Consider the following 24,866-nt stretch of genomic DNA (forward strand, 5'->3'; position numbering starts at 1 on the left):
GAACACACACACACACATAAAAAAAGAATCTGCTTCTACCCAGTCCGAGGCCAGAGATCGCCTCAGAGAGCCAACGCTCATAAATGGAGTAAAGCATGAACCAGAGACTCCCAAGGGATCCCATTAAATCAACACACACACACTGTATTTCCCCTTTTCCCCTGGCGAGCAGCAAATTCAGCACGATCCATCCAGTCACTAGCAATCTGAAAGTGCTGCCACTCAATAGATCGCTACAAGGATGCGGTTTCCTTCACGGTGTGGAGGGTTTGGGAGCTGTGCATGTGAAGTCATCCACACAATCATCCGCAAAACCTCATGGACGGATTACAAAGACCGCCATTCCCCGCTGCTGCAGCCCTTATTGCTTTGACATGAGGTAGCTTCTTCCTCTTGGGGACGATGAGATTGTGTCTTGCTGATGGTCACCAGTTTTCCAGCTGCTCTTGTTTCTGTATTTCAACTGGATCTGCTATAAAGTATTCATGACAAGTTTGACCCTGTGAATGCAGAGGAGAATTAACTTTGCTTTCATTCTTTCTCATTTTACCTTAATATGCTGTGTTACATTCAGAGTATAAACTGCTCATCTGTCTTCATCACAACCCCAAAACACGACTACGCACTAAAAGACTTCAACCTTTACTTGAGTAACCTGAAAAGGGCAGCAGCAAAGATGAAAACATCTAGCCAGGTAGATGCAGTCATCACTGCCCAAAGGCGATGTCAGTCTAATCTACGACCCGGGTCACTATTCTTCAAATTCATTATTTAATAGCGATGTTATAGTTGAATCTTCAAAGACGGCGTGTGTGTGTGAGCCAGTGTGTGAAGGCTATCGCTTCTAATCTTTGTGAAGGTCTCTCAACTGCTGCGGATGTCATTTGAAAGTGAGTCAGGATCCAGGTAAAGTAAGACAAAAGAGCCTCTGCCAGAGTCCATGGAGGTGAAAGATTTCTTTAAAATGTTTCTCTCTGAAAAAGCTCGGTGGTGCTGACAGAGAGAAAATACAGCCACACAAAATGTACAATGCAAATAATAAGAAGTTTGTAACCAAACTCATCTCAAACAGCCTCAGTCATTGATTGAGAGGCAGACATAGTGAGGCTTTACAGTCAGTTCCTTGATTCGCCTCGATAAACCCGCGCTGTCAATCCAAATTAACGATAAAAATGTTTAAATACAACGACGTCAGCACAAAAAAAGACTGACAGCAGGGCAAAGGATAACGGTTCGCTTTAGACGCTCTCCTCGTCCTGCACCGCTTTAACAGAGGTGGGGTTAAAACTCGGTCATTTTCTTGTGTGTGTCGGCCTTCCTGTTCTCCCTCTGGACGGACAGCTCCTGAGCTTTCTGCTGGGCCAGCAGGATGCGGGCTGCCGACAGTCTCTCTTCCAGCTGCTTCACTCTGGATGCGTCCCTGTGCACACACAGACAGATGAGGTGCGGGGGGAGAGACACAGAGACAAGTCAGGGTTAGTTTACATGTTCTAAAATAAGATGGTCCTGTGACTGAGACTTCTGTTTAGTCCCTCTGAAAGTCTTCAAACAACTCATATTTGTCCTCCAGGCAAAGGTTCATGCATTCCTCTATTCTCGGGTCACTATCATACTGCATCTATTTACCATCATTGATTTATTGAACAGTATCGATTTCTAAGTAAAGGCATATTTACATTATTGTGAAAATATCTTATATTTCACAGCCCACACACACACTGTTATCCTCCCATATGAAGAGTAGCCCATCCCTCAACAGGTGCACGGATATTATCTTAATTCCTCATATCATTCAGTTTAACACAACTCAAAGATCAGTGGGACTAAACTAGCGCAACTATGGGAGCACAAACGATCAACACAACCATCCTAGTCTTTTTAAACAACAATCAGAACTGTGACGTGCTTTGTTAGGCTGGTTTGCACATGTGTGTAAAATGTTAGCACGTGATTTGATTTGCTTAGATCGCTCTACGTTGCACTGCCTGAAGATCTGATTCGATCACAGCGATAGAAGAGTGCCGTGCAGTGCAGTGCAGTGCAGCTGTGCTTAGCTTTGAAAAAACAAATAATACGATTCTCCAGATTATTTATAGGAGGCAAACACGAGGCGTCTCTCCCTCAGCCTGCCAGTCTGTTTGTCCTTCGTGTTCCTCTCCAGAATGTTTGCCATGAGTGACGCTGCAGTGTGCGCTGATGGAGGAGGCACAGCTGATCACATATCAAACCTGACGGCCATAATCCAGTGTGATCAAACATTCTTTTGGGGGCTTTGATATGCAGAACAATGAGAGGAAATCACAAACTATAAATAATGATTTGCATTTGTATCGACGTTCAGAACCGCAAGAGAGAAACAATTTTTATTGTCCTAACAGCCAAATAGCACACAATGTAGGCAATTCTGAGCAGGAAACGAATAAACATCTGCCAGGCTGTAAAATCTCCAAGAAGAGCATTAAGACGTTTTATTTCCTGGTGGTGCTGCAGCAAGAATGGACGCAATCTCTGCCCACACTGGGACCTTCAGCCAGTCAGATTAGACTTCAGTACCTGCTCTACACTCTGTAAAAGCTTTATTGATCATGCCAACACAATTGTGCATCCATGTGTGCATTTCAGGGAGCAGTAGCAGGCTGGACACAAATGTGGTGCTCTGGGAAATGTGCAATACACATCAATGGGTTGTTTTCATCAGGGAGCAACACTCACTGTTCTGAGTCAGAGTACTCAAGAGACCAACAACTCTATAAAGACGCTGATGTTATGATGTTTATAATGTATTTTTAAGGTATTTATGACTACTTTTATCAATGTTATGTGTTATGTTCATCAAATGATATCGTTTATCTGGAAAGTATTCAATGCAAATGATAAAAGAATCCACAATTTGTATGAATGAACCACACAAATACAATATTTCCTTTGCATTAAATGTGATATCGGATTTAAGTGGCAAGACAAGAGAAACCTACTTGTGACCTTAGTCCCACCTCTGCTTGAGAACCAGAGAGCTGAGGTTTCACATGAACCGACTCTGGGGGTTCACTGGATGTGTTCTTGATTGACTTACAATACTCAGATGAGATCAACATTAAGTCCAAACAGTGTTGGTTACTGACCTGCCCGTTTGTCTGCCCAAAATACCAGTGAGCTTCTGGATCTCCCTCTCTGTCTGGGCCACCCTCTCTGCAGCCTGGAACTGCCGCACATTCAGACTCCTCTTGGTGCTCTTCCCCCCCCTGTAGGCCTCCACGCCTCTGGCAGCTGATGGCGCAGCAGCACCCCCCTCTGCTGGGTCGGTGTTTTTGCCTCCCAGCTTGTGATTGAGAAAGTCAAAGACGTTGCGGCGCCCCCCGTTGGCGCTGGCCCGGGCCTTTCTGCGGCGCCTCGGGGGGCCCTTTTTCGTGCCGTCCTTGCCCTTCCTCCGGGCCCGTCTCTGGGTCATTTCGGCACACTGGTCCAGAGATTTCACTTTAGGTTGTAGCACTGGGATCACCGGCTCTACTCGGCCCTCCTGCAGCTTCCCTAAGCCTGGAGGAACAAATCGTGTTGAATTTAAGAGCGTTCAAACCGTTCCTGTGGCTTTCTGGGTGCGAACACGTTTATTTATTCAAATAAAATCACAAAGCAAAGTGCAGAATTTCCCTTGCTTCAGAATGTACAATGTTTCAATATACAGTCTATATAGTCTAATGTTTGTAACAGAGTCAGTCACCACAAACGACACTCCATCACTACAGAGATTCACATGCGACTAACATGTTACGCTGGTTATTACCTTTTCCGTACTCATAGCCCATTTTGAGCAGAAGCTTTGATCCTATCCCTCGGGTGTGAGCCTCCCAACCTCCAAAATCACAACTGTTTACTGTTGCTGTAGATTCCACAGTGGCGTCCCAAACTGTTGGATAGACAACATAGAAGTCAAATCAGTTGGAAAATGAGATTCTTGTTATTATTGCTGATAATTGTCGCGCAGACCTTTTGCGAACGCTGCGTCGTCCTCATCGTCCTGGTCAGACTCGGAAGACAGCAAGTCGTCTTCCCTTAGAGGAGGAATGACGCCATCAGCTTCCATCACAGCATCTTTCAGCAGCTGCGAGTCAAACTTGATGGTGTAGAATCCGCCGTCTATGTCTTCAGTGGGAGAAAATATTTATGAAGTGACCACAATAATCCAACATCAGCCATTCCATCCAAAAGCATTTGTGAAATAAAATGTAGATGTAGTACAAATATTCATGTGTTCTGTTTAAATATAACTTTATCAGGAATCAGTAATTAGACCTTAGTTGCACCATCATGTCACAGTTAGGCTGGAGCTTGATCAGACATCTTTCATGTCTACTGGCAACATCACAGCTTTTCTTCTTCACCTGATTGTCTCATTGTTCAGTCGGATGATGAATCATTAGACCAACCCATATGTGCTGCTGTCTGGGCTCTAGCTATAAATCCTGGGCCCCCCTGACAAACGCTGACCTAAAACCAGCTCTGATCACACTGAAAAAAGAATGATCACGCTAAAAACAATTGTGATCACTACAGAACAAATGACTCTGAAACCACATAATCACACTTAAAACAACACAAGTCATACGTCATATTATCCTAAAAAATGCAAAAGACGTCCAATTGCTCTGTAAACACACCTGATGAGGCTGAAAACACCTCCTTAACTGCATTACTAATCAACTACGCCGCACAGTTGAATAGTTCTACTATCGTCAGAACGCAGCATTCAGATTTCCCCAAACGCAACTTTGTCAAAGCCAGCAGCACAAATGCAGATGTGCTTACTGACTGAACAAATGCTGCCCTTCCTCCAGGAGAAATTCAATGAGAGGTGTAAAAAGCTAAATCTAAAATACCTACGTGACGTCAAACTCCGTCTTTCCCATGAGATGATAACATTTAAAATGTAAACTCGACAACAAAAAAGGTACTGAATGAAGTAAAGCCTCCTCTCCAAAACTGAGCTTTCTTTTTAATGGAAGAAGGAACTGTAAAAGGAACTTGATAGGCAATGTTACCATACTGAAAATGTTTCAAAGGGAAAGTTCTGTTAGTCATTACAAGGCCACCAAATATCTGTGGTGAAACACTGATATAAGCTGAGTCACAGGCTCGAGCGCAGGTCATCAAACATTCGACGTTCGATGGTTTGTTGGTACACAGTGACGTGGGTACCTTTGATTTTGGCCGGGTACCAGATGCCGTCGTCGTGACGAGCCAAGCAAGATGATCCTTCCTCCAGATTACTGAGGTCAAACTCAAGGAATTCTCTGAGCTCTGACACACAAACCACCTCACCATGGGAAAACCTTTAAAGATGAAAATAATAAATTAAGAAGAAATGCTCGCTGGAGAGAAAGAAGATTCAAATGATGCATGAAAACATATTTTTGAGGGACAAAACGCATATTAGGATGAAAAAAGGTCCATATGGGATAACAAAACTCAGCAACTCAACAAAACATGAAACCCTGACCACTATTTCTTTTAGAGTTTGCCAAATAGTAACACATCCAATCCCTGTGAGTGGGAATTCCGAAATCTGCTGTAAATCTATATGAAGTGTTGACAAATAATTAGATCCCACTGCATGTTTGTGTGGTCTGGATGAAGCTGACGTGATATGGGCAAAGGGTGACACCTGCTGGCTGATATCTGCAGAGGGTGGATACAGTGAAGTGGAGCACAACAACATGGTGAGGATGGGAAGATCTACCTGCAATTTTCCAGGAAGCGACATTTGTCCTCCAGGTGGAATGGACACGGCTTCATAGACTTCTGTGTGGGGTAAACGTACAGCACTCGAACTTGTGCTTCGTCTCCGTCTGCTGGCTCCGCTCCCACCACCATGGCATTGTGATACTCCAGTGTACCCCAAGACGTCCTGTAAGGGGCTCTTACTTTAGTACCACTGAGTGCATCTTCTTCTTCTTCCTCCTCTTCTTCTTCTTCTTCCTCCTCCTCCTCCCCATTCTCTAACCCAGCATTCCCCTCTTTCTCGCTCTTCCTCGTGTCAGAGCTGCTACCCGAAGACTCCCCAATCTCTGAGTAGAAAGCAGCATACTCAGTGTCCAAGCCGCCATTCGCTGTGTCAGCTAGTGAACGTGAGGCTCTGTCCTGTAGCTCCCCACTCTCCTCCTCCAGGCTTGCCAGAAGATGGCTTTTTTTGACAGACACCAGGCTGGCCTCTGTCAACTCTATCAGTTGGCAGAGGTCCTCTTTCAGTTGGAGCAGGTCTGACTGCTGAGAGGGGTCCAAGCCCGCCGACAGGGCCGTCTCTACCTGCTGTAACTGGGCACCATAGGCAGCGATTGCCGCCTCCAGGGTTTCTTCATCCATTCTGCGACTTGGCACTACACAGGGCAGCAGAGGGACACATCAAGAGCCTCGGACTCCTGGAGACAAACGACATGAAAGAGTTGGACTTTTTCCACAAGGAGGACTCCAGTAAAATGTCATCGTTACTTATTAAATAAGGTAAACAATGGTAGAGGAAATGTAAATCAGGATTGATACTTCATTAAGTGTTGCTGTTTAGCTTGCTAGCTTTCTAGTTTCGAGTTTTCTACCAAACACCGACAACATTAACTTCGTAAATACTATTGGTAGCTACCTGCACTCCAATGATATCACCTGGAAAAATTACAGAAGGGAAAATTATGTGTTATGGTGACTAAAACAAGTTAAATGTAGAAACTGCAAAAAGCAACATGAACGAACCTGCTAAATTGAGTCAAGCTTACAAAGAGACGAGGAAACCCCTTAGCATTAGTCGTCTTTCCTTTCAAAATAAACACCTCTAAGTAAACTCGCTCACAACCCATCAACATGCGCTCAATGGTTTACATTACAGTAAGAGCATGACAAGTAAAACCATCTTGACAAAACCAATTAAAATTCAAAGCAAAACATTTCTCTGAGAAATCTATATTTCTTTTTTTTATCTTATATTTAAAACATATTTATTGTTACAAAACTTCCACAGATTTCAGTATGTGGAAACCAATGTCAGCAGGATATTCATTGTTTACACGTCTCCCCAAATCCTTTGATTTCTAAATAAATATTTTCCAAATATTCCAATTACGCTTAATTATGCTTAATAATTTCGCTTCGTGAGAACAGAACTGAAAATAACACCGTCGATACATTTATTTTGTAGTAAAGTTATCTTAACCGGAAGTTATATTCTTAACTATGTTCAAAGACTTCATACTTTCCGATTTTACGTCAACCATGTGCGTTCTTGGCGCAGATCTATGACGTAGGATGTACACAGAAAAGTTGGCCCATGAGTGTGTACTATGTAATCGCATTCCTACTGGAAATTAAGCTTTTTTGGCACTGCCCTCCGTGTTGTGTTCATCGGTAAAGCTCGTCAAGTGAAGGTAAGCCGCTTCTCTGAACAGTATTGTTACAGTGCAGCACGGAGCTTGCGGTCGTGTGGCTGCTGCAAGGCATAGTTTGAACTCATTGTGTAAGAGAGCTAGTATCTCCCAAACACCGCCTCATGTATCAGTGAGGAGGCAGTAAATGAGCCGTGGGGCCCTACGATCACACCGTCTCTCCCCAGAATTTACAGGGAAACAATGAAACTTCCTCACTCATTTCACTGCATCCAAAGGCTGCATATTGTATCAGGCTGCTAAACGTTATTTCACATCATTACCAGGAATTGTAGCAGGGGACTGTTATGACTGAAACCTAAATCAGTAAACTTGAAGCTCTTCTCTCTCTCTCCACCTCTCTTGTCGTCAGTGACCCCGCAGTAATGCCTGCAGCAATGGCTCAGATCAACGATCCAAAGATCGCGTTTGCTTACCTGCGCCCCGCCTGTGTCCTTCTCACCCGGGAGCCCACTGTGACCAACGTGGAGATGCTGGGCACCCTGCTGAGAGACGTCAATGATGCCACCTTACAGCAGCTGCAGGAGTACGTCCTCTTCCCTCTGCGCTTCGTCCTCAAGGTGCCTGGGCTCAAGAAGGACAGTCTGGTCCAGGCTGTGTCTGATGCCATGACCTACGTCCTGGAGAACACTTGCGTCCGGAGCTGGCAGACCCTCCATGACCTCTTCTCAGAGATCTGCCTTTGCCTCTGCTCTCCATCTGATCCTGGGAAACCCGCAGATACCTCAGAGGAGCTGAAGGCGTCTGTGCTCAGATGCCTGGACGCTCTGCTTCATGCTGCTTACGGTGATATAGTCTTTAAACTCTTTGAACCAATGATGCTCCCTGGCTTGGGAGCTGCCATATCACTGCTTCTGAATCTAGGAGAGAAGGAGAAATCTCGAGACATTCAGTCAGCCTCTCTGAAGTGCCTCCAGGCTTTGACTCTGCAGTGTGACTGCAGTCATGATCATGTTATCCTGACCTCAGAAGAGCGACGCATTATAGGCAGCACGATGGCTTCATTCTTACCTGGCATCACTACGGCAACAGCCAGGACCATTACAGGAGATCTGAGACAAGGCCATGTAGTCACAGGCAGAGCCATCAAGGTACCATGTTCAATTTTATGATTTATTCATTACTTTTAATGGTGTGATCATCATTATATTCACACTTTTTAAATGTAAACTATATGATTATTATTGTTGTTGTTATAGTTGTAAACAGTGAGTGTCCTCTGGTCGTCGAAATGTCGTTTCTTTGGCTTAATCCTAATGAGATGAGGATAAATATGGATTACTGTGAGTGACCTGCACTGACAAACTCAGATGCTTGTGTGTTTGTGCTGTTTATTTCTAGTGATAATGTATTTTAAAAGACAACTGGCCGGAAATCATTGAAATGAATCAGGTGCCCGGCTCCACAGATCTGAATGGCTAATGGTTTTCACCCAGTGTCTACAGCAGGGGTTTACAGGTCATGCATGTCTCTGCAAGGTCACAGACATAGTTTTGTTGCAGCATTCTGGAGATATTGGGCCTCACTCCCCAGGTCTGTAGGCAGTTTGGTTGGATACAGATATGTTCACTGCTGCCTCAGAAAGTGTTTTCCTATCACACATGACCCTGAAACATCTGCATTTTAATGCCATTGCTATGGAGCTTTACATGCAGGGTGTTCTTCATTCTTTTTGGACTATTTGTCTTCAGGTATGGTCAAGGACAGTGGGGCTTGTAATGGAGGACACACAACTTCAGACCAGTGAGCCCAGTGAGACTCCATCAGCAGACTTGGGGAGGATCGGGCAGCTGGTTGTTCGTCGGACACAAGACTGGATGAAGAGCACGTCTGGGAAACTGGCTGTGCTGCTGAAGAAGATCATCTCCTGCACAGCTGCCCACCGGCACTGGAGGGTGAGGCTGGAGATGGTGGAGTTGGCCGACCACCTGCTGGCCAGGTGTAGCCGGTCGCTGGGGGATTGCGTTGGACCACTACTGGAAGCACTGGTGGGTGCAGTCAATGATGAGGAGCCCAGAGTGAAAGAAAGGTAACGTAACACTTTTTAGATTTGTTATGAGCAAAAAAAAAAAAAGGTGTTGATACAAAACAAAGCCCATACAATCCTCTGCTGACCCTTCCTTTAGGTGTGAGTCTGCCCTGAGGGAGGTATCAAAGAGGAATCAGATTACCGACGGCAGCGGTGCTCATACGCTCACCGACATCCTCTCCGAAAATCTCCACTCTTTGGCCACGTCCCTGCCCAGACTGATGCGGACCTCCGATGACCAGAAGAAGCTCTTTGTCCTCAACGTCTTTCTAGGGTATTTAAAAGTTCTGGGGCCACTGGTGTCCATGGTGCTGAACTCAGCGGCACATCTGGAGAGGATTTCCAAAGCCTTGATGCAGGTAATAACACCCATCATATCAGATTAGACTGTATTTATTTATACTGCACTGCATTTTTAAGGCACAGACAGGATGAATTGCAGAACTAATGCAGATTTGAGATATCAACCTCTCTTGTAAAAAGAAAGTCTGACCCCCTTGAGTTCAAGCGTTTCCATTGGTTACTTGTGGTAGTAAACGTTAATCACAGTCTTGAGCTATTTCAATCCCCCCGCAGACACACACCTGCTTAACACAGCGAACACCTCTCTGCACTACATTGCAGGTGCTGGAGCTCGACGTGATGGATGTTCGCATTATGGAGGAAAGAAGTTACATCGCTGCCATAGAAACCAGCTCAGGACCGGGCTCCCACGAGTCGCACGCCGCTCACGCTCAGAGAAAGCATTTCCTGTACTTCACAGATGACAAGATCCATTTTAAGCTCATGGAGATCTGTCGAACATTAGGTAGGAGTGACGTTTGGTACAAAGTTTGCATCAAACGCCCAATAACATATAGTAAAAACGTGATTTTTAAACATTTACTTGTTTTTGCACATGAGCCCCAAAACCATAATACATAACTAACTTACTGCTCCCACAAATTGAATTTATCATCAATTCATTCTTCTGTCTCTCTGCAGGTTACTATGGCAACATTTACCTGTTGACTGACCACTTCCTGGATCTTTATCGACAGTCATCAGCGTACAGGAAGCAGGCTGCCATGGTGCTGAATGAGATTATCAGGGGCGCAGCCGTCATTGGCGTGGCAACAGAGAATGGGGATTCAGCAGGTGAGCACCCGGCTCCGCCCACCCAGGAGGACCTGAAGGCAGCTGTGGTGTCTGTCATCGAGGAATACACCAGCTTTAACAACTGGCACTTGATTACTGTGAGTGAGGAGACGGACGGAGATCAACAGGACCAGCAGGTGAGGGAATATGTGATGTACACCTAAAAAAAAAAAAATGGTTACAAAAGTGTTATGTTGAAATGAATACAAGTTTGCTTATTTATGTGCAGAAGTGATTAGGAGGTAAACCTGCTGCAGCCTCATTTTAGTGCTGGATTTGATGAGAACCCTTGCTTATAGCTATTTCTGGCAAGTCAAAATGTAGGTTATGAAACGTGTGCCCATCCATGGTCTGATAACTCCATACTTGCTCCAACAAAGCTCTCTGAGATCACCAACTGTCCCCCACAACCTGGCCTTGGTGTGAGCGCTGTATACCTGAAGGAACTGAGCTGAAAAAAACAACAGCTCCGGGGTTCGGGAATAGCGGCTCTGAACTCACTGTCAAAGCTGGATTGCTGAGCAGACAAGCAGAGAAAATATCCCGGGTCCCCTGACAGCCAGAGGCCCCAAAACATTGGCAGCATTGCATTTGTTTACAGTTGAACTTGCAATATTGTGTTGTCAGCTATAATTTTTGTGCATGCAGGCAAATTAGGCAGAAACATACAGTGTCCCAGTGTGTGCACTGTTTGCCAGCAGGGGGAAGTTCTGGCCCTCAGCAGGGAGCATTCTGGGGGCTTTGCAACTCAAATTAATGAAATACATTCATAAGCAAAATTGCAGGGCGGTACAAACTTTGTGTGGTCAAAAATACCTACTTTCTTTTTTGGTGATGGCAAATTTAACTGGATGCAACATTATTTTTTTATCTTAAACTATGATATGAGGCACTGACATTCTCTCACTCTCTCACTCTCTCACTCTTTCCTATAGCTGCTCAGCCCATCCACACTTCTCTCTATATCAAACAGCCGCACTAATACAAACCCTCTCCGAGTTGTTCCCTCGTCCGTCCGCTCCCTGTCCTCCACATCCTCCACCTCCACAATCCACCAGCTCAACAGCAACATCTGGCAGCTGTGCATTCAACTCGAGGGCATTGCGTACTTCGCTCAGGCCCTGGGGCGTGACTTCCGTCCCCTGCTGATGTCATCACTGTACCCAGTATTGGAGAAGGCCGGGGAGGAGACGTTGCTGGTCAGCCAGACGGCGCTTGGCTCCATGTGGGATATCAGTCATTCCTGTGGCTACGCCTGCTTGAAGGAGCTGATCAATGAAAACTCTGATTACCTGCTCAATGACATTTCCTTAAACCTGCAGAGGCTCAGTCTGCATCCGCAGGTAGATATGACATTGTGTGTGTGTGTGTGTGTGTGTGTGTGTGTGTGTGTGTGTGTGTGTGTGTGTGTGTGTGTGTGTGTGTGTGTGTGTGTGTGTGTGTGTGTGTGTGTGTGTGTGTGTGTGTGTGTGTGTGTGTGTGTGTGTGTGTGTGTGTGTGTGTGTGTGTGTGTGTGTGTGAGAGAGAGATCCTGACCATGGATTTCATTATATTCTGGTCCCATTGGCCAGGCTCCACGGGTGCTGGCAGTGATGCTGACCCACTCTGACCTCAGCCTGCTGCCTCTGGTCAAGGACATGGTTCAGGACGTCCTGATGGCTCTGGACCTGAGCTATGACCACACAGCCGCTCTCTTCTGCTCTGTGCTGCACGCTGTCATGAAGGCACTCGGTGAGATTTCACACTGCAAAGACATCGTGCCTATTACCTTTGCCCACAATCGTATTTTTATTTTCAGCCTAGAGTGCTGGTTTAATCTTAGCACGGAATCAACTGTACCTGCAAATACCAACCCCTTATTAGTGCTAGTTAAACTAGTTCAAAACTGATTGTAAATGGTAAAGAGTTTAAGCCATAGAAACATTAAGAGGTGACTTCTGGGGATTGGTGCAAAGCGGCTTGAAAAGACATGCATGAAATAAACTAGAAGAGTAATCATTAGGTGGAAGGAGGTTGGAGTTAATACCTCCACCAAGACCAAACAAAGCCTAGACAAAGTTTTCTTTTTTACTGGTCTAAAATGAAAGAGACAACATAAATATACTGTTTTTTTCTGGCTGTTAACAGTCGAAACGGTTGCATACTCCTGAATCTGCATCATCTCAAATCAACCAACTGGTGATTGCCACTTAACCATAACATAACACTGTGTCTGCTTGTTTTGTTTTTTTTCAATGTTGCTCTAGTGAGATGGTTCCCGTCTACTTGCAGCAGGACCGATGAAACACACAAGCAGACCTGCAGTGACCTGAAAGACTTCAACATTCGCCAGTTCCTGCTGGATTATCGCAAGCAGAAAGAACTCGCAGAGGGCATTGGAATAGAGGAAGACGACACTGAAGACCTTGGTGAGGCTCTTTTAAACCATAAAAAGGACAAAACAGTACTACATCATATTGTTAAGTGTAGCATATGTTACATTAGATTTGTAACAGAGAGTATGAAAAACACCGCTGTGAGGTTAATGAGGGATGCATGTAAGATCCATCTGACTAAACATTCCCTGTCATTGCAGAGGTCCCTCCCCCCACTGAGTGTGAAGATGCTGTAGATGTTAATGGGCCCGATGTCAAAGCAGAGCTTCCTTCTCACCTCAGCATCACTAAAGATGTTATGGAGCGCTGCATTCATCTGCTGTCAGACCCCAGCCTCAGGCTCCGACTCAAGGTACTCAGCTGATGGTGCCGGTTCTCAATCCTGCGTCCTTGACTGCCTCAGCACTGCTTCTTTTCTGTTTCTTCTTCTTCTTCCTGCTCTACCCAGACCAGCATTTAGTCAAATCTAATGTATTGTGTTGTTTGTTGTCCATTTCAGTTACTCCTTTGTTATTTACAGTCTACATTCTGCAATTTTGGACAGTTGCAGATAAAAGTCCACTTTAATGAAAATGTTGTGATGACATTGTTGGTTGTCAATCCAATATTTTTAATGTACTGTGAGTATGCAACGTATTCAGACCCCTTCCATTTTTGCGCAAAATGGAGTGCCCATCAAAAAATTTCACCCATAGATTTTTAGACATTGTTGCTAATTTATTCAAAAACTCACTGCAAATGATATGCTTGATGTATAGTTGACAGGTTTCTGTCTGTCCCCAGGTATTGGACGTGTTGGAATTGTGTGTGTGTGTGCTGAAGGAGAGTGAGAACGAGCTGCTGCCTATGGCTCATCGCTGCTGGCCCGCCCTCCTGCAGAGACTGACAGCTGATGATCCTTTAGCGGTACTCCGAGCCTTCAGGGTATGTGTTGAATAGATTTATGGCACACGGCATCATATTTATGAGGCCACCATGTTGGTTAATTTCATCAGGCCACTCTTGTTTGTTGTCACCTTAAATGTGTTATTAGAAGATCACTGGACTTTAATAAAATAAGATAAGATTGTTTTCTCAGTACAGGCTTTTCATTTAATGCGCTCCAACTGAATGAATGAGTTCAATCAAATTAAACGAAAAAGCCAGAGCAATTAAATCCCTCTGAATCTAAAGATGGCTGTTTGGTTTCATCTAATTTCCTTTGGCACCTAATGTTTTGTTCCTCCTTTTCCTCTGAAAAATTATTATTGGAGGGAATGAAAATAGCCTTCCACATTGTTGCCGGATGAATAAAATCCCTCTTGTTAGTGATTGATTCCTCGTGTCCCTCTAAATAAGTAATTTTTCTTTTCTTTACCACATATTAAGCACACTATGGCGAACACATGATTAATCGAACTGACACTGGGGCATAAAATCTTTAGCTAGACTCGCTCAATGGATTGTTTGGGCAACCAGATCTTGATTACTATAACTCATCTAGCAGGTCATTTGTCACTCTGTCAGAGTAAAAGTCATTGTGTTTGTATTGTATTTGTACTTGTTATGTTAACCAGGATTTCTGCAGTATCACTTCATGCTGATTGTCCCCTACAGGTGTTGTGCACGCTAGGGGACACGTGTGGCGACTTCCTGAGGAGGAGAGTTTCTAAAGAGGTTCTGCCCAAACTGAGCTCCTCTCTGGCACGACAGGCTCCCATCAGTGCCAAAGCCGGACCCGTCTACACACACACCCTGGCCTACAAACTCCAGTTGGCTGTACTTCAGGGCCTCGGCTCGCTGTGCCAGAGGCTCGACCTCGGTAGGAATTCAAAGATACACACGCTCACACACAATTACGCAAAAATGTTCACCAATTCCCCATCTTGTATTATTAATGAAAGTTTAAAAAAAATAACTCCTCCCACATTCCAATTTGGATCGACGTCAAAGTCTCACCTATCTAAGAAATGATATCAGATCATTAGAGATTTTACTAAATGGGATTTTACAAGAAATCTGAGAACACTGTTACACTGAAATCCAATTATTAAACAAATGAAATGCTGCCATTAAAGCACAAGGGCAAGACATCCCATTACAAGAGCTGTCCGGGCTGTAACCACTAGAGGGCAGACTTGTATCACAGTAGAAAGCAGGCTGCCAAATATCCTTCTGAAATCCCATTGTTGTGTTTTCTCATGGGGACCAGATACTAGATTAAGCACGCCCACAACTTTACAGTGCATAACGATTATACGCACCGTTTTCTCCTGTAAGCAAAATCACATCACACTCATTGGGATTTTATTATTGAAATGTTTTGGGCATTGATATTTGCATGGATTCAATATTTTTCAATACTGGGCCAAAATGCTGGAAAGTGGTGACATGCAACCAAGACCAGGATCAATTCTTCCTATTTATTTATTTATTTTTACAAATATATCTATCCTGCCATGTCGGTAGTACCTTACGCTTTTTCTGCACCAATCACATTTCCTTTAAACTTAACAAAGCATATGCAACTTGGCAGGTGAAACAACAGATGCAGGATGGATGTGTTGATTGGATGTGTTCTATATCCAGCTACACCTGCACGCTATGACAGCTTAGACCCAATTTAGCTTTCCAAAACAACTTTAATGTGTATGAAAAAGGTGGCATTTTTACTGTCGGAGCCAATTTGTGGCTCATGGCCATCACATCTTGTCAAAACATATTTGCTAAAATATAGTTTTGGCTTCACAATATTTTAATTGTTGCTGTAATGTTTATCACGACAATGTGAAACCAGTGAGACGTTACATAGCAACAAGGCAACAAGAAACATCAAGACACTAGAACACACCTCTTGTCCGGATGGAGGTATTAAATGCTGATAACTGATGTAGATATCTGATACATCATGGCCTCAGCTACAATTTGTGGTAGTTAATATGGTAAAGGCTTGATAACTATATAGACTTGTATACATTATTTGGGACTTAATCGTTTAGTTCCAGCTCATTCTCCAGAAAAGAAAACCCAGAGTGTCCTTATCCGTCCTTTTGTTTGTTCTTGTTTTGTCACCTCACTTTTTTTAGCACAGGCAGTAGCTACCACAAGTTGTTTTCTCTCTCAAGCTCCATTTCAGCATAATCAAGAGAATATCACTGTTTAATCTGCTCACCGTTAAATCAGCAAATCAAGCAGCTCCAAGAAAGGACATTTCATTAATTTGCACAGAAATGTAATGTGTTTGACAGCTGTGTATTTTTTCAATAACATGTGTACACAACATCATTTCGGTTTCGCAAATGAGAAATTTAGCCAATATGGACTGTTAGATGTGATGTGATTACATCTGAGCGTCTACTCTTTCATTTGTGTAATGCAGAAGGCACTTACACTCTGTGCATTGCTGTAGAGAAGAAGTACTCCAATATTTTCTGTGGTTAAACATATCAGTATTTCACCATTGAAAATGATTGTAGTAGAAGTTAAAAGTCTACCAAGTCTGCAATCAGGACCAAGATTTTACATAAACGAAATTAAACATATCGGCGGTTAAATGCACTCAAATATGGTCAAGTATCAGAAGTGCAAGTACTCACTATGAAGTAGACTATGGAGGAAGTAGAAGTAGAAGTAGGAAGTAGGAAGGAATAGAAGGGAGCATATAACGAGGTGCGGAACATGAAATGAAGAAATAAAGTTGGACAGAAGGATGGAAAGGAAAGAAGAAACAGCTGGTAGAGAAGACAAAAAAAAGGCTTTGATTTATGAGTTTCTTGTGTTTTGAATAATGAATCGATTTTTCAAAGTAAGTAGTAATTACACCTGTCAGATCCATGGAGTGGAGCTTTTTTCAGTCTGTGGGGAGGGGGGCATTCCCCCAAAGGAGCGGGGGGGTTTAGGGTGCTCCAGTGCATTTCAGTGTATCCCTTAGAAACCAGTTGACAGGCTTCTGAAGGGGGCGTGTCTATCACATGGTTTCTATGGCGTCAGATAGCTTTAAAACGAGAGCGCTACTAACAGTTATGAGCCCAAACTATCTTTTACCTGCTGTGCTTTCTATTATTTCGTAGCACTTCCTGAGTACTTGAATACTTACTTACTCCCCACCTGTGTATTGGTAGTAAGAGCATCATGATGCATTATGGGAATTCTTTGAGCCGCTCATTTGCTCTTTTCTTTTCAGCGTGTGAGTTTAAACATGCTCATCACACTAGACGTGGTATTTTCAATCACTGATTAGAATATTCCTGAGGGTGACGGCTGAGTGATAATCATAATCACTTGAGATTGAACAGTATGAGATTTGGAGTGATAAATCAATCCGTGGTAGTTTATCTGATACACAACAGCAAAAGCGTTGATGACAAATGATGACAATCATTGTGTATTATAACTAAACTAACTTGCACAACTTGCACCAGACTAGTTTTGCACAAACCTAGATTCTAATCAGATTGTAAAGGAGAGGTGGTGTTTGGTGTTGGTTAACGTTGGACAGTTTTTGCACTAAATGCTCAAAACGCAGAATTGGTGGCCGTGAGCTTTGGAGCTCCAACAAAGCAACACAGTGCTCTTTGGAGCTGCATGAGTCAGGTTATTCTCACCTTCAAAATAAGGTGAGATAAAACATCAAGCTGTGAAAGCAACCTGTACCCGTCTCCAATAATAAAGAGAATCACCGCGGCAAATGCTGTGAACTCTGACAATCTCGCTCTTTTGTCTTTTATTTAATCGGATGAAGAAGAACAAAAGAGGAAGGCAGATGTCATCCTAGTGGCGCTCCTCCCTCTCCAATGTAAACTTTTCTTTTCTATCCTTCCACATCTCCGCATCCTAACAAGTGCTTTTCCAACTTTGTTTCACGGAACAAAGTCCCATCGGTTCACTGTGACAGCCTTTGAGTCTCTGTTGGCCCGATGAAGCCCGCAGCTCTGAGTCTTGCTGCTGATACTCTCCTGTTTGTCTTTGCTTGCTGCCATTATCAGACGCACTCGCCTTGTTCTGTTTGTGTTTCCTCCCAGGTTCTCATATGAGATAGAAACAAAACAAGCTCAGAGTAAAATGAAAACCAACAGGGTTGTAATGACACTTTCAGCTCACAGTCGGTTCACTTTGATATTATTGTGTTATTTTTAGCAAACACATGATAGAGTGTTAGGACTGCAAAAAATACCTTGACATTTTTTCATTTGACAAGATTTCCATGTCGACTAAACACATTTTGAAGCCAATCTTACAACAGGTTAAAGGTCATTTTCTTCATCTCTTTCTCTTCTCTTCATCTCTGGAGGTTTTGATGTTTGATTTTGCGCTTCAGCTTGCATCGCATCCAGATGTACTCATGCTGCTGAAGACCAGATTTATCCACAGAAAATCTTACCGAAACACATTTATTAGCTATTTCACTGCAGCCACAATAGTTAACAATTGGGAAAGACGCATAAGACAAATGCCAATAGATGAAGACTAGACTACGCCAGACTAGACTAGGGTTTACTTGGATTGCTGATATACTGATATGCTGATCTGTGTGGGGTTAATTATCACGTGACCACTTTGTTTTTGTGAAACCGTACTTCCCCATGTATAAAGATTACGGACAACATATTCATAACTAATCACACCAGGGCCCTGGGTTATACAGTACAAGCCCTGTGCAAATAGAACACTAGTTCTTTTGTATTAAGATATTAACTACCACCACTATATAACAGTGCTGCCTACTGAAAAAGTGTGTGTGTGTGTGTGTGTGTGTGTGTGTAAGCCTCTTCAGGAAAATTACCATAGCAGTCTCAGTGAAAATAGTGAACCATTTCTGTGGGTTTGACTGTTTCCGGCTGTTAACAGCGGTTAAATCCACGGTTGTCATCCTTTAAACTCGTGACCACGTGTCCTGGGTTGTTAGCGGAGACTCTGCTCTAACAATAAGACATTTTTTTCACGCCGGAGAAGGCGCGATAACAAGAAAGCGGCTCATAATACCGACGGTGGCCGGCTGCCATTTAGGAGTGACAGCGAGCAGCCATGCAAATATGAGAGGCTTGGCACCGGCGCATCAAAAATGGAATGCAGCCACCTTTCATGCGATTAGTTGCATCTGTCGGTCAAGGTCTGCGGAGTGCGTCGGGTGGTTTTCACAAAGGAAACAATCACAGTAATTACACAGCTTCATGCCTAAAAAGGGTTGTGATGATTTAGGCTTTTATAACGATTTAATTACGTTGATTAGCTCATCAGAGTCGTGTTATGGAGCAGTTCCAGGTAAAGGCCATTGAAAATGGACACGTTATCCTGATGATGACTTCTGTGGACTTGTTTGTGTGTTCCATGAGCAGATGGATTATTATTCACACAGTATCCCAGCTCACAGTGCCTCATTTGACTCGGAAAAGATGGCACCTTGACTGCGTATTCATGTATTTATTTAACCCTTTGTACAGTATATTGTGCTTGGCCTCGACCTGCATTCACTTTTTTGTAATGGGCTCATCTCGTCGCTCGGCACAGATACAACACATCTTTGTTTTGTTTACTATAGGAGCTGGACTTTCTTTCTTGTGCATTTTTAGTCTCACTTCTGCTTCTTTAAGTGAGCATGCAAACACATTTAAAACATTCATCATAAACATTCAGATATTTTGTCGAGACTTCCAAATCATCCTCCCTTGTTGTGGTTCTATTTTACGCAATCTTAGAAATAGTTTATCCAGACTTCCACGAGCCCCCTGCTGGGCTACGAGCTGCTATCCAATCACAATCCAATAGCTGTTCCATGTGATACATCCAGTAAAACCCACACTTCCAACCTTTGGCTCTACGGGGTCTGTCACACAAAAATAAAAAAAGAATGATGCTAGCAGGTGTGGTTGAATATTTAGAGGTTAATGCAATGCAAGAAGCCAGTCCAACACCCAGGAACAACCAACAGACTCAGCTGGCATGTTAATGCAAGGTGTAAATGGAGCCTTTGTTTCAACCCTCTTATACGGCTCCTTTGTTTATTGCCTTATAAAGCGAAGGATCCAGCTGCATGCCAGATCCCTCGGCTTGATGTTCCATACTGGCTGCTTTTGCTGCTTTGACGCGGCCCCGCTGTATTATAAGGCAAAGACGGCAGTAGGTGGAGAGATTTGAAGATGGAGATGGAGAGAATGTGAAAGCAGCAGAGAAAGAGTCAGCGGGTGCAGTGGTGCTCGTGTGAATACCGATTTGGCTACAGCTTACCTCTGGGACGCCTGCAGCAAGCCAATTACCAAGCCTCAGTCACACACACACACACACACACGGACAAAAAGAGAGCCAGATAGAGATGGACTGAACCAAATGAAATATTTCAGCTCCAGCTCCAATTCCAGCTTTTTATTCGTTTACCACAAAAACTAACAGCACCTGGCTTCTCCTCTTTAGTCTTTCTCACTCGTGCTCTCCACTGAGCGCCTCGATTTCACAAAACACTACAGGCGATGAGTGAAAAGCAAGGAGGGAAAGGGATAAAAGCCTTTGCTTAATAATCCCATTTAACTCTGAAAAGTGCACCGCTGCCGTTTCTTGACATGCAAGCAAGCTGGCCCAGGATCTAGACGAGTGTGGGCTGAATTGGCAAATAGAGCAGAGAGAGCGAGCGGGAGAGACGTGTTTTGAAATGAAGCCTGAAAGGGAGCCCGGTTTGGAGCTTTGGGATTCGCTAAATGTCTGTTGGGAGCGTGAGGATGAAGAGAGAGAGATTGGAGGGGGAGATGAAAGAGTGGAAGGAGAACACAGGAGGGGGGGGGGGGGGGGTGGAAGAGGATACGGCAGGGAGCTTGCAAGGTGATAAAAGTAAGAGTGAGAGAGCGGGAGAGGCCAGAGCAAAGATGGGTGGATCTGGGTACATGAAAGTGGAGAGGAAGATGAATGGAAGGATGGAGAAGACGAGGCAGCCCTGTTCACACAAAGAGGAGAGGGTGTGTGTGAAATCCACAGATGAGCAAAGAGACCACTGTGAAATTTTTCTCTCAGCCATCTCAGCACTTTGTTCTCCAGGCGCGATCTGTTCTGGCCATTTTAACTCTTTCATCTTCATCTCCACCTCTTTCATCCTCCTCCCTCCTCCTCCTCCTCCTTACTGAAGTCCAACATCTTACCGAACTGTTTTCACTGCACAGTGTATGAGGGAAGCCACCATGTTGAGTGACTCTCAAAACGTGTTTTTAGAAGCCGTTTTTAAAAGTCACAATGTATGAAATTGGTATAATTGATTGGATTGATTTCAGTCTGAAATGATCTGAAACATATGGTGACATTAGAAGTTATATAGTGATTATAAAGTGATTGAGGAGGTTCGACAGGGTTGATTGGCAAGCAAGGTCACATAAAAGGAAGCCAAATCCAGTTTCATGTTCCTGTATTATCAAAAAGTTTAAAGCCCTGAAGAGAGATTGACCCAAGAACAAATTGCTGGAATGGTGGAGAAAGATCCACAGAAAACTTCAATACACATCCAAGCAGAGTTTGAAGCTTCAGGTGCGTCAGTGTCGAGCTGCAGCATCTGTCGCTGTCTGAATGGTAAATAGTTTGGTAGAAATCCCACGTCTGGGAAACACTGACGAGCCAAGAAAAAGAGATTTTGGTCAAACCAAAAGCTTTCAAAGAAGAGAACGTCGTCCCTCCTGAGGCTCTGTGATGTTCTGGTTGCTTTGCTGCCTCTGGTACTGTGAGCCTGGAAACTGTGCAGGGGGCCATGAAATGAAAATGCTGAAGAAAGTGAAGGACAGTGGGCTGGAATGTGAGGCACACATAGTATTGTAATGAGGGCATGAAACTGGCGAGCACCAACAAACTGAGGCCGAGATGTGTTTTTTTTCTTCAAACATCAATAGTTTTTGATTTGCATTTAGAAGATGAGCTGTGTAATGATGCAATTATTTATTACACTGACAAAATTTGTCTTCTAATTAAATTGAATTTCGCCAAGGTGATGAATAAAATATCTTTTCTTATGGGGTTCTGTCTGTCTCTTATATTCTTCTTATTTCAGTATTGAAAACATAAAACTATGTGTAAAAAAACCAAACCTACATGTACGTATGTTATGTTTCCACAGCAAGAATAAGTCTCAGTCTCTCTCTCTCTCTCTCTCTCTCTCTCTCTCTCTCTCTCTCTCTCTCTCTCTCTCTCTCTCTCTCTCTCTCTCTCTCTCTCTCTCTCTCTCTCTCTCTCTCTCTCTCTCTCTCTCTCTCTCTCTCTCTCTCTCTCTCAAAAAGTGATAAATATGTTGTGATGTATTTTACATGAAATGGCATTAAAGGTCCTGTGTTTGCTTTGTCAGGTGAGGAGGACCTGGATGCTGTTTGTGAAGCCTGTCTGCCTTACCTGAGCTGTAGACAACCAATCAAACTGCAGGAAGCCTGCCGAAGGTAAACTTTAATATTGTATGTAGATTTATTAAAGAGGGACTCCAGCTATTTCCCACATCACATTTAGTTTATTGGTTTTGGGCTGTACACTGTGTCAACAACCATCAAAATACATCAGATATGACATCACAAGGTTTACATGCTGTCGGTGTGGATGTTTGAAAGATAAAACCCCTCTTTGTAGGTAATTACTCTCTCTCACTCTATGGTTCAGTTTCAAATTTTTTTTTACAAGTTGTTTAAAGTTTTCCAGTAGGATGGATGTTGGACACCTCAGGAAAACTCAGCCTTAACCTAATCCTGTTCCCTCATGTCCCTTCCTCTGCCCCTGCTCAGCGTTTTCCGGCATTTAATCCAAGTGGATCCAGACACCTTCTGGTTTACCCTGAACGAGCTGCACTGCCCGTCCTCTTTCGTCCCGCCCCACCCCGACCTCCAGCCTGTGCAGCTTAGTGGGTTTGGCCGCCCGAGGGACGAGTACTCTGACAACGTCCTGAAACTGCTGAGGGAAGAGTTCGGCTCGGGCGCTGAGACAAACAACCTGCCGCCCAGTTGAGCCGTTTGAGTGACAAATTCTCTGACGTAGGGCTGACAGGAGCGCCTATGCCGAGTAGCGAGTAAATCTGAACACTGTGCTCAACGGCGAGGCAATCAGATGCAGCAGCGATAACCTGAATTCACTTTGAGGTTCTGATAAGCAGGAGAGCAGCAGTGGGAATCAGTGCTGTTCACTCACAGCTCTACTACATTGTACAGAGACGATACTGATGCTTCTCACTTCATCTGTGTAAGCAAATATGTTAAATGCTGCTTTTTGAAACTTATTTTCAGAGAAAAATGCTTAATTCTTAACAAATCTCCTAAATGATTCACGTGCAAGTCAGCGCGTATTTACACCCTTCGGTTGCAGCAGGCTTTTGTTAAACCCGAACAAGATACCGTTCACATATGGTTTGCCGTCTGGGCTTCACTTAGCGTACCTGTGCACTGTCAAAAACTGACTGCACACGGGAAAGACGTCTCTCACTGATAAACCCGTCAAAACTGAGCTGTTGATTTTTTTTAAATGAAGCAAACTTGCTGATTATCAAGTCTAGTTGAAAGCAAGCTTATGCGGTTTCTGCCAAACGCTGGCAGCGGTGGCCACACTGTGATGAAGAGGTACTGGCACAGTCAATTTGTTTGGGATGAATCCTCATGTTTGTCCATGTTTATGCGGATTGAGGCCTTGTAGGATTTGCTGAAGGGCTTAGCTTCATCACGTCGAGTCTGTGAGTGCATTGGGCTCCAACCTCACTTGGTTGCCATGGCTACATAAATGTTAAAACACATTATCGGATTTTACATGGAGTGCGGTCACACGTTTTTGGTGATATACCAAAATGAAATGCTCACTTAAGGATCATTGAACTCAATAGTGAACTATTGCAAATAATCTGCAAATAATAAGTCTGAATTTATGAATGTGTGTGATATGACACCAACATAATTACTTTGGTACTTTAAAATAGACAGAGTAACACACACCTTACAGTGTTTCTGTAAATCAACCCTGCCATGTACATGTGCTGCTACAGTAGCCACAGCCAATACTGTAAACATGTCTCCATGTTAATGACTTGATCATATCTTGCATACTTCTATTCCTACAATAAAATCAAATAAATCCTCAGTCATGTCATGTCAAATTTCTCATTATTTTGTGTTAGAGCAATGGTTCCAAAACTTTTTCTTTTGCCCCCCTAATATAGATATATTAATAATATAAGTTTTTTGCACAATAGCATTTTGTTGCAAACACTAAACTGAGTAAATAAGTTTGGCGTGTCTAAGTTTGGGATCAATAAAATATATGTATTTATATGTCTTACTATTTTCGATTGTTATGTTAAATAGAAAAAATTCTACTGCGCGCTTTTTCTGCGCAACTTCCGGATATGTATTTATTATTATTTTTTTCATCCCGATAAGGCTTTAGTTAGGCTCCCCTGACCTGTTTGGTGTGGCAGGCAAGCATAGTATTCCCGCTCACACATTCTTTCTTGTGGTGCCACCAGCTATTATAATAATAATAACAACAATATTACTACAAATAACTACATCTAAATGTTAATAACATCAAGTACTACTACTACTTAAATTGTTAACAGAACAATCAGAAATAGTAATAGATATATAAAAAGTTAGACTTTATTGATCCCAAACTTAGATTGTTCAACACACCAAACTTAGACACAATTTATTTACTGACGTTAGTAGTAGTAGTTACTGTTATTCACATGAATGTTCTGTAGATATAAATAATGAATGTATACTTTCACGCCTCCTGTCTTACCATCACCTGTGCTCGCAAATGTACTGTTATCACCATCATTAGATAAACAACCAACAGAAGCTACTATGGTGATAATGAGTGCACAAGTAACACATGAATATGTGAGACAGACTGCTTAGAGCAGGTCGCACACGGCAAGAATCTAAATAGGAATCCTCTTCATCTTCTAACAAAATGCCAATTTACCAATAA

General features: G+C 43.3%; 2 protein-coding genes across 3 annotated transcripts; one reads left to right on the top strand and one right to left on the bottom strand.

The window, feature by feature from the left end:
• Positions 1-949: 949 nt before the first annotated feature.
• Positions 950-6,777, bottom strand: zgpat (zinc finger, CCCH-type with G patch domain). Of its 2 annotated transcripts, none has more exons than XM_076159361.1 (7): positions 6,739-6,777; positions 5,735-6,413; positions 5,194-5,327; positions 3,985-4,140; positions 3,782-3,904; positions 3,123-3,534; positions 950-1,420 (listed from the first exon to the last, which is right to left on the bottom strand). In XM_076159361.1, exons 2-7 carry the CDS (start codon positions 6,355-6,357, stop codon positions 1,282-1,284), a joined length of 1,587 nt encoding a protein of 528 aa, XP_076015476.1. In that variant the 5' UTR covers positions 6,358-6,413; positions 6,739-6,777; the 3' UTR covers positions 950-1,281. The 2 variants fall into 2 exon arrangements, with proteins under 2 accessions (XP_076015476.1, XP_076015475.1); XM_076159360.1 differs by having other exon boundaries at positions 6,632-6,747.
• Positions 6,778-7,280: 503 nt separating this feature from the next.
• tti1 (TELO2 interacting protein 1) lies at positions 7,281-24,006 on the top strand. The gene is made up of 14 exons (XM_076159352.1): positions 7,281-7,406; positions 7,777-8,515; positions 9,116-9,453; positions 9,551-9,812; positions 10,078-10,261; positions 10,438-10,727; positions 11,526-11,933; positions 12,162-12,321; positions 12,837-12,998; positions 13,166-13,317; positions 13,749-13,889; positions 14,562-14,766; positions 22,252-22,339; positions 22,676-24,006. The coding sequence occupies exons 2-14, from the start codon at positions 7,790-7,792 to the stop codon at positions 22,893-22,895; spliced, it is 3,336 nt and encodes a 1,111-aa protein (XP_076015467.1). The 5' UTR covers positions 7,281-7,406; positions 7,777-7,789; the 3' UTR covers positions 22,896-24,006.
• The last annotated feature ends 860 nt before the right edge of the window (positions 24,007-24,866 follow it).

The sequence above is a fragment of the Genypterus blacodes genome, unplaced genomic scaffold (genome assembly GCF_046128005.1).
Source record: "Genypterus blacodes isolate CSIRO-AG114 ecotype Tasmania unplaced genomic scaffold, CSIRO-AGI_Gbla_v1 ptg000094l_1, whole genome shotgun sequence".
In the NCBI taxonomy this organism is placed as follows: domain Eukaryota; kingdom Metazoa; phylum Chordata; class Actinopteri; order Ophidiiformes; family Ophidiidae; genus Genypterus; species Genypterus blacodes.

What these genes read in the sequence shown, in the direction of transcription:
- zgpat (XM_076159361.1), bottom strand. Translation starts at nt 6,357, where the DNA reads ATGGATGAAGAAACCCTGGAGGCGGCAATCGCTGCCTATGGTGCCCAG. An exon ending in CGACGCAGCGTTCGCAAAAG is followed by an intron (nt 3,905 to 3,984) that starts GTCTGCGCGACA and finishes TCTATCCAACAG; the next exon opens with TTTGGGACGCCACTGTGGAA. An exon ending in GGGCTATGAGTACGGAAAAG is followed by an intron (nt 3,535 to 3,781) that starts GTAATAACCAGC and finishes TTGTTCCTCCAG; the next exon opens with GCTTAGGGAAGCTGCAGGAG.
- tti1 (XM_076159352.1), top strand. Translation starts at nt 7,790, where the DNA reads ATGCCTGCAGCAATGGCTCAGATCAACGATCCAAAGATCGCGTTTGCT. An exon ending in CGCTGTCATGAAGGCACTCG is followed by an intron (nt 12,322 to 12,836) that starts GTGAGATTTCAC and finishes ATGTTGCTCTAG; the next exon opens with TGAGATGGTTCCCGTCTACT. An exon ending in CTGCAGGAAGCCTGCCGAAG is followed by an intron (nt 22,340 to 22,675) that starts GTAAACTTTAAT and finishes GCCCCTGCTCAG; the next exon opens with CGTTTTCCGGCATTTAATCC.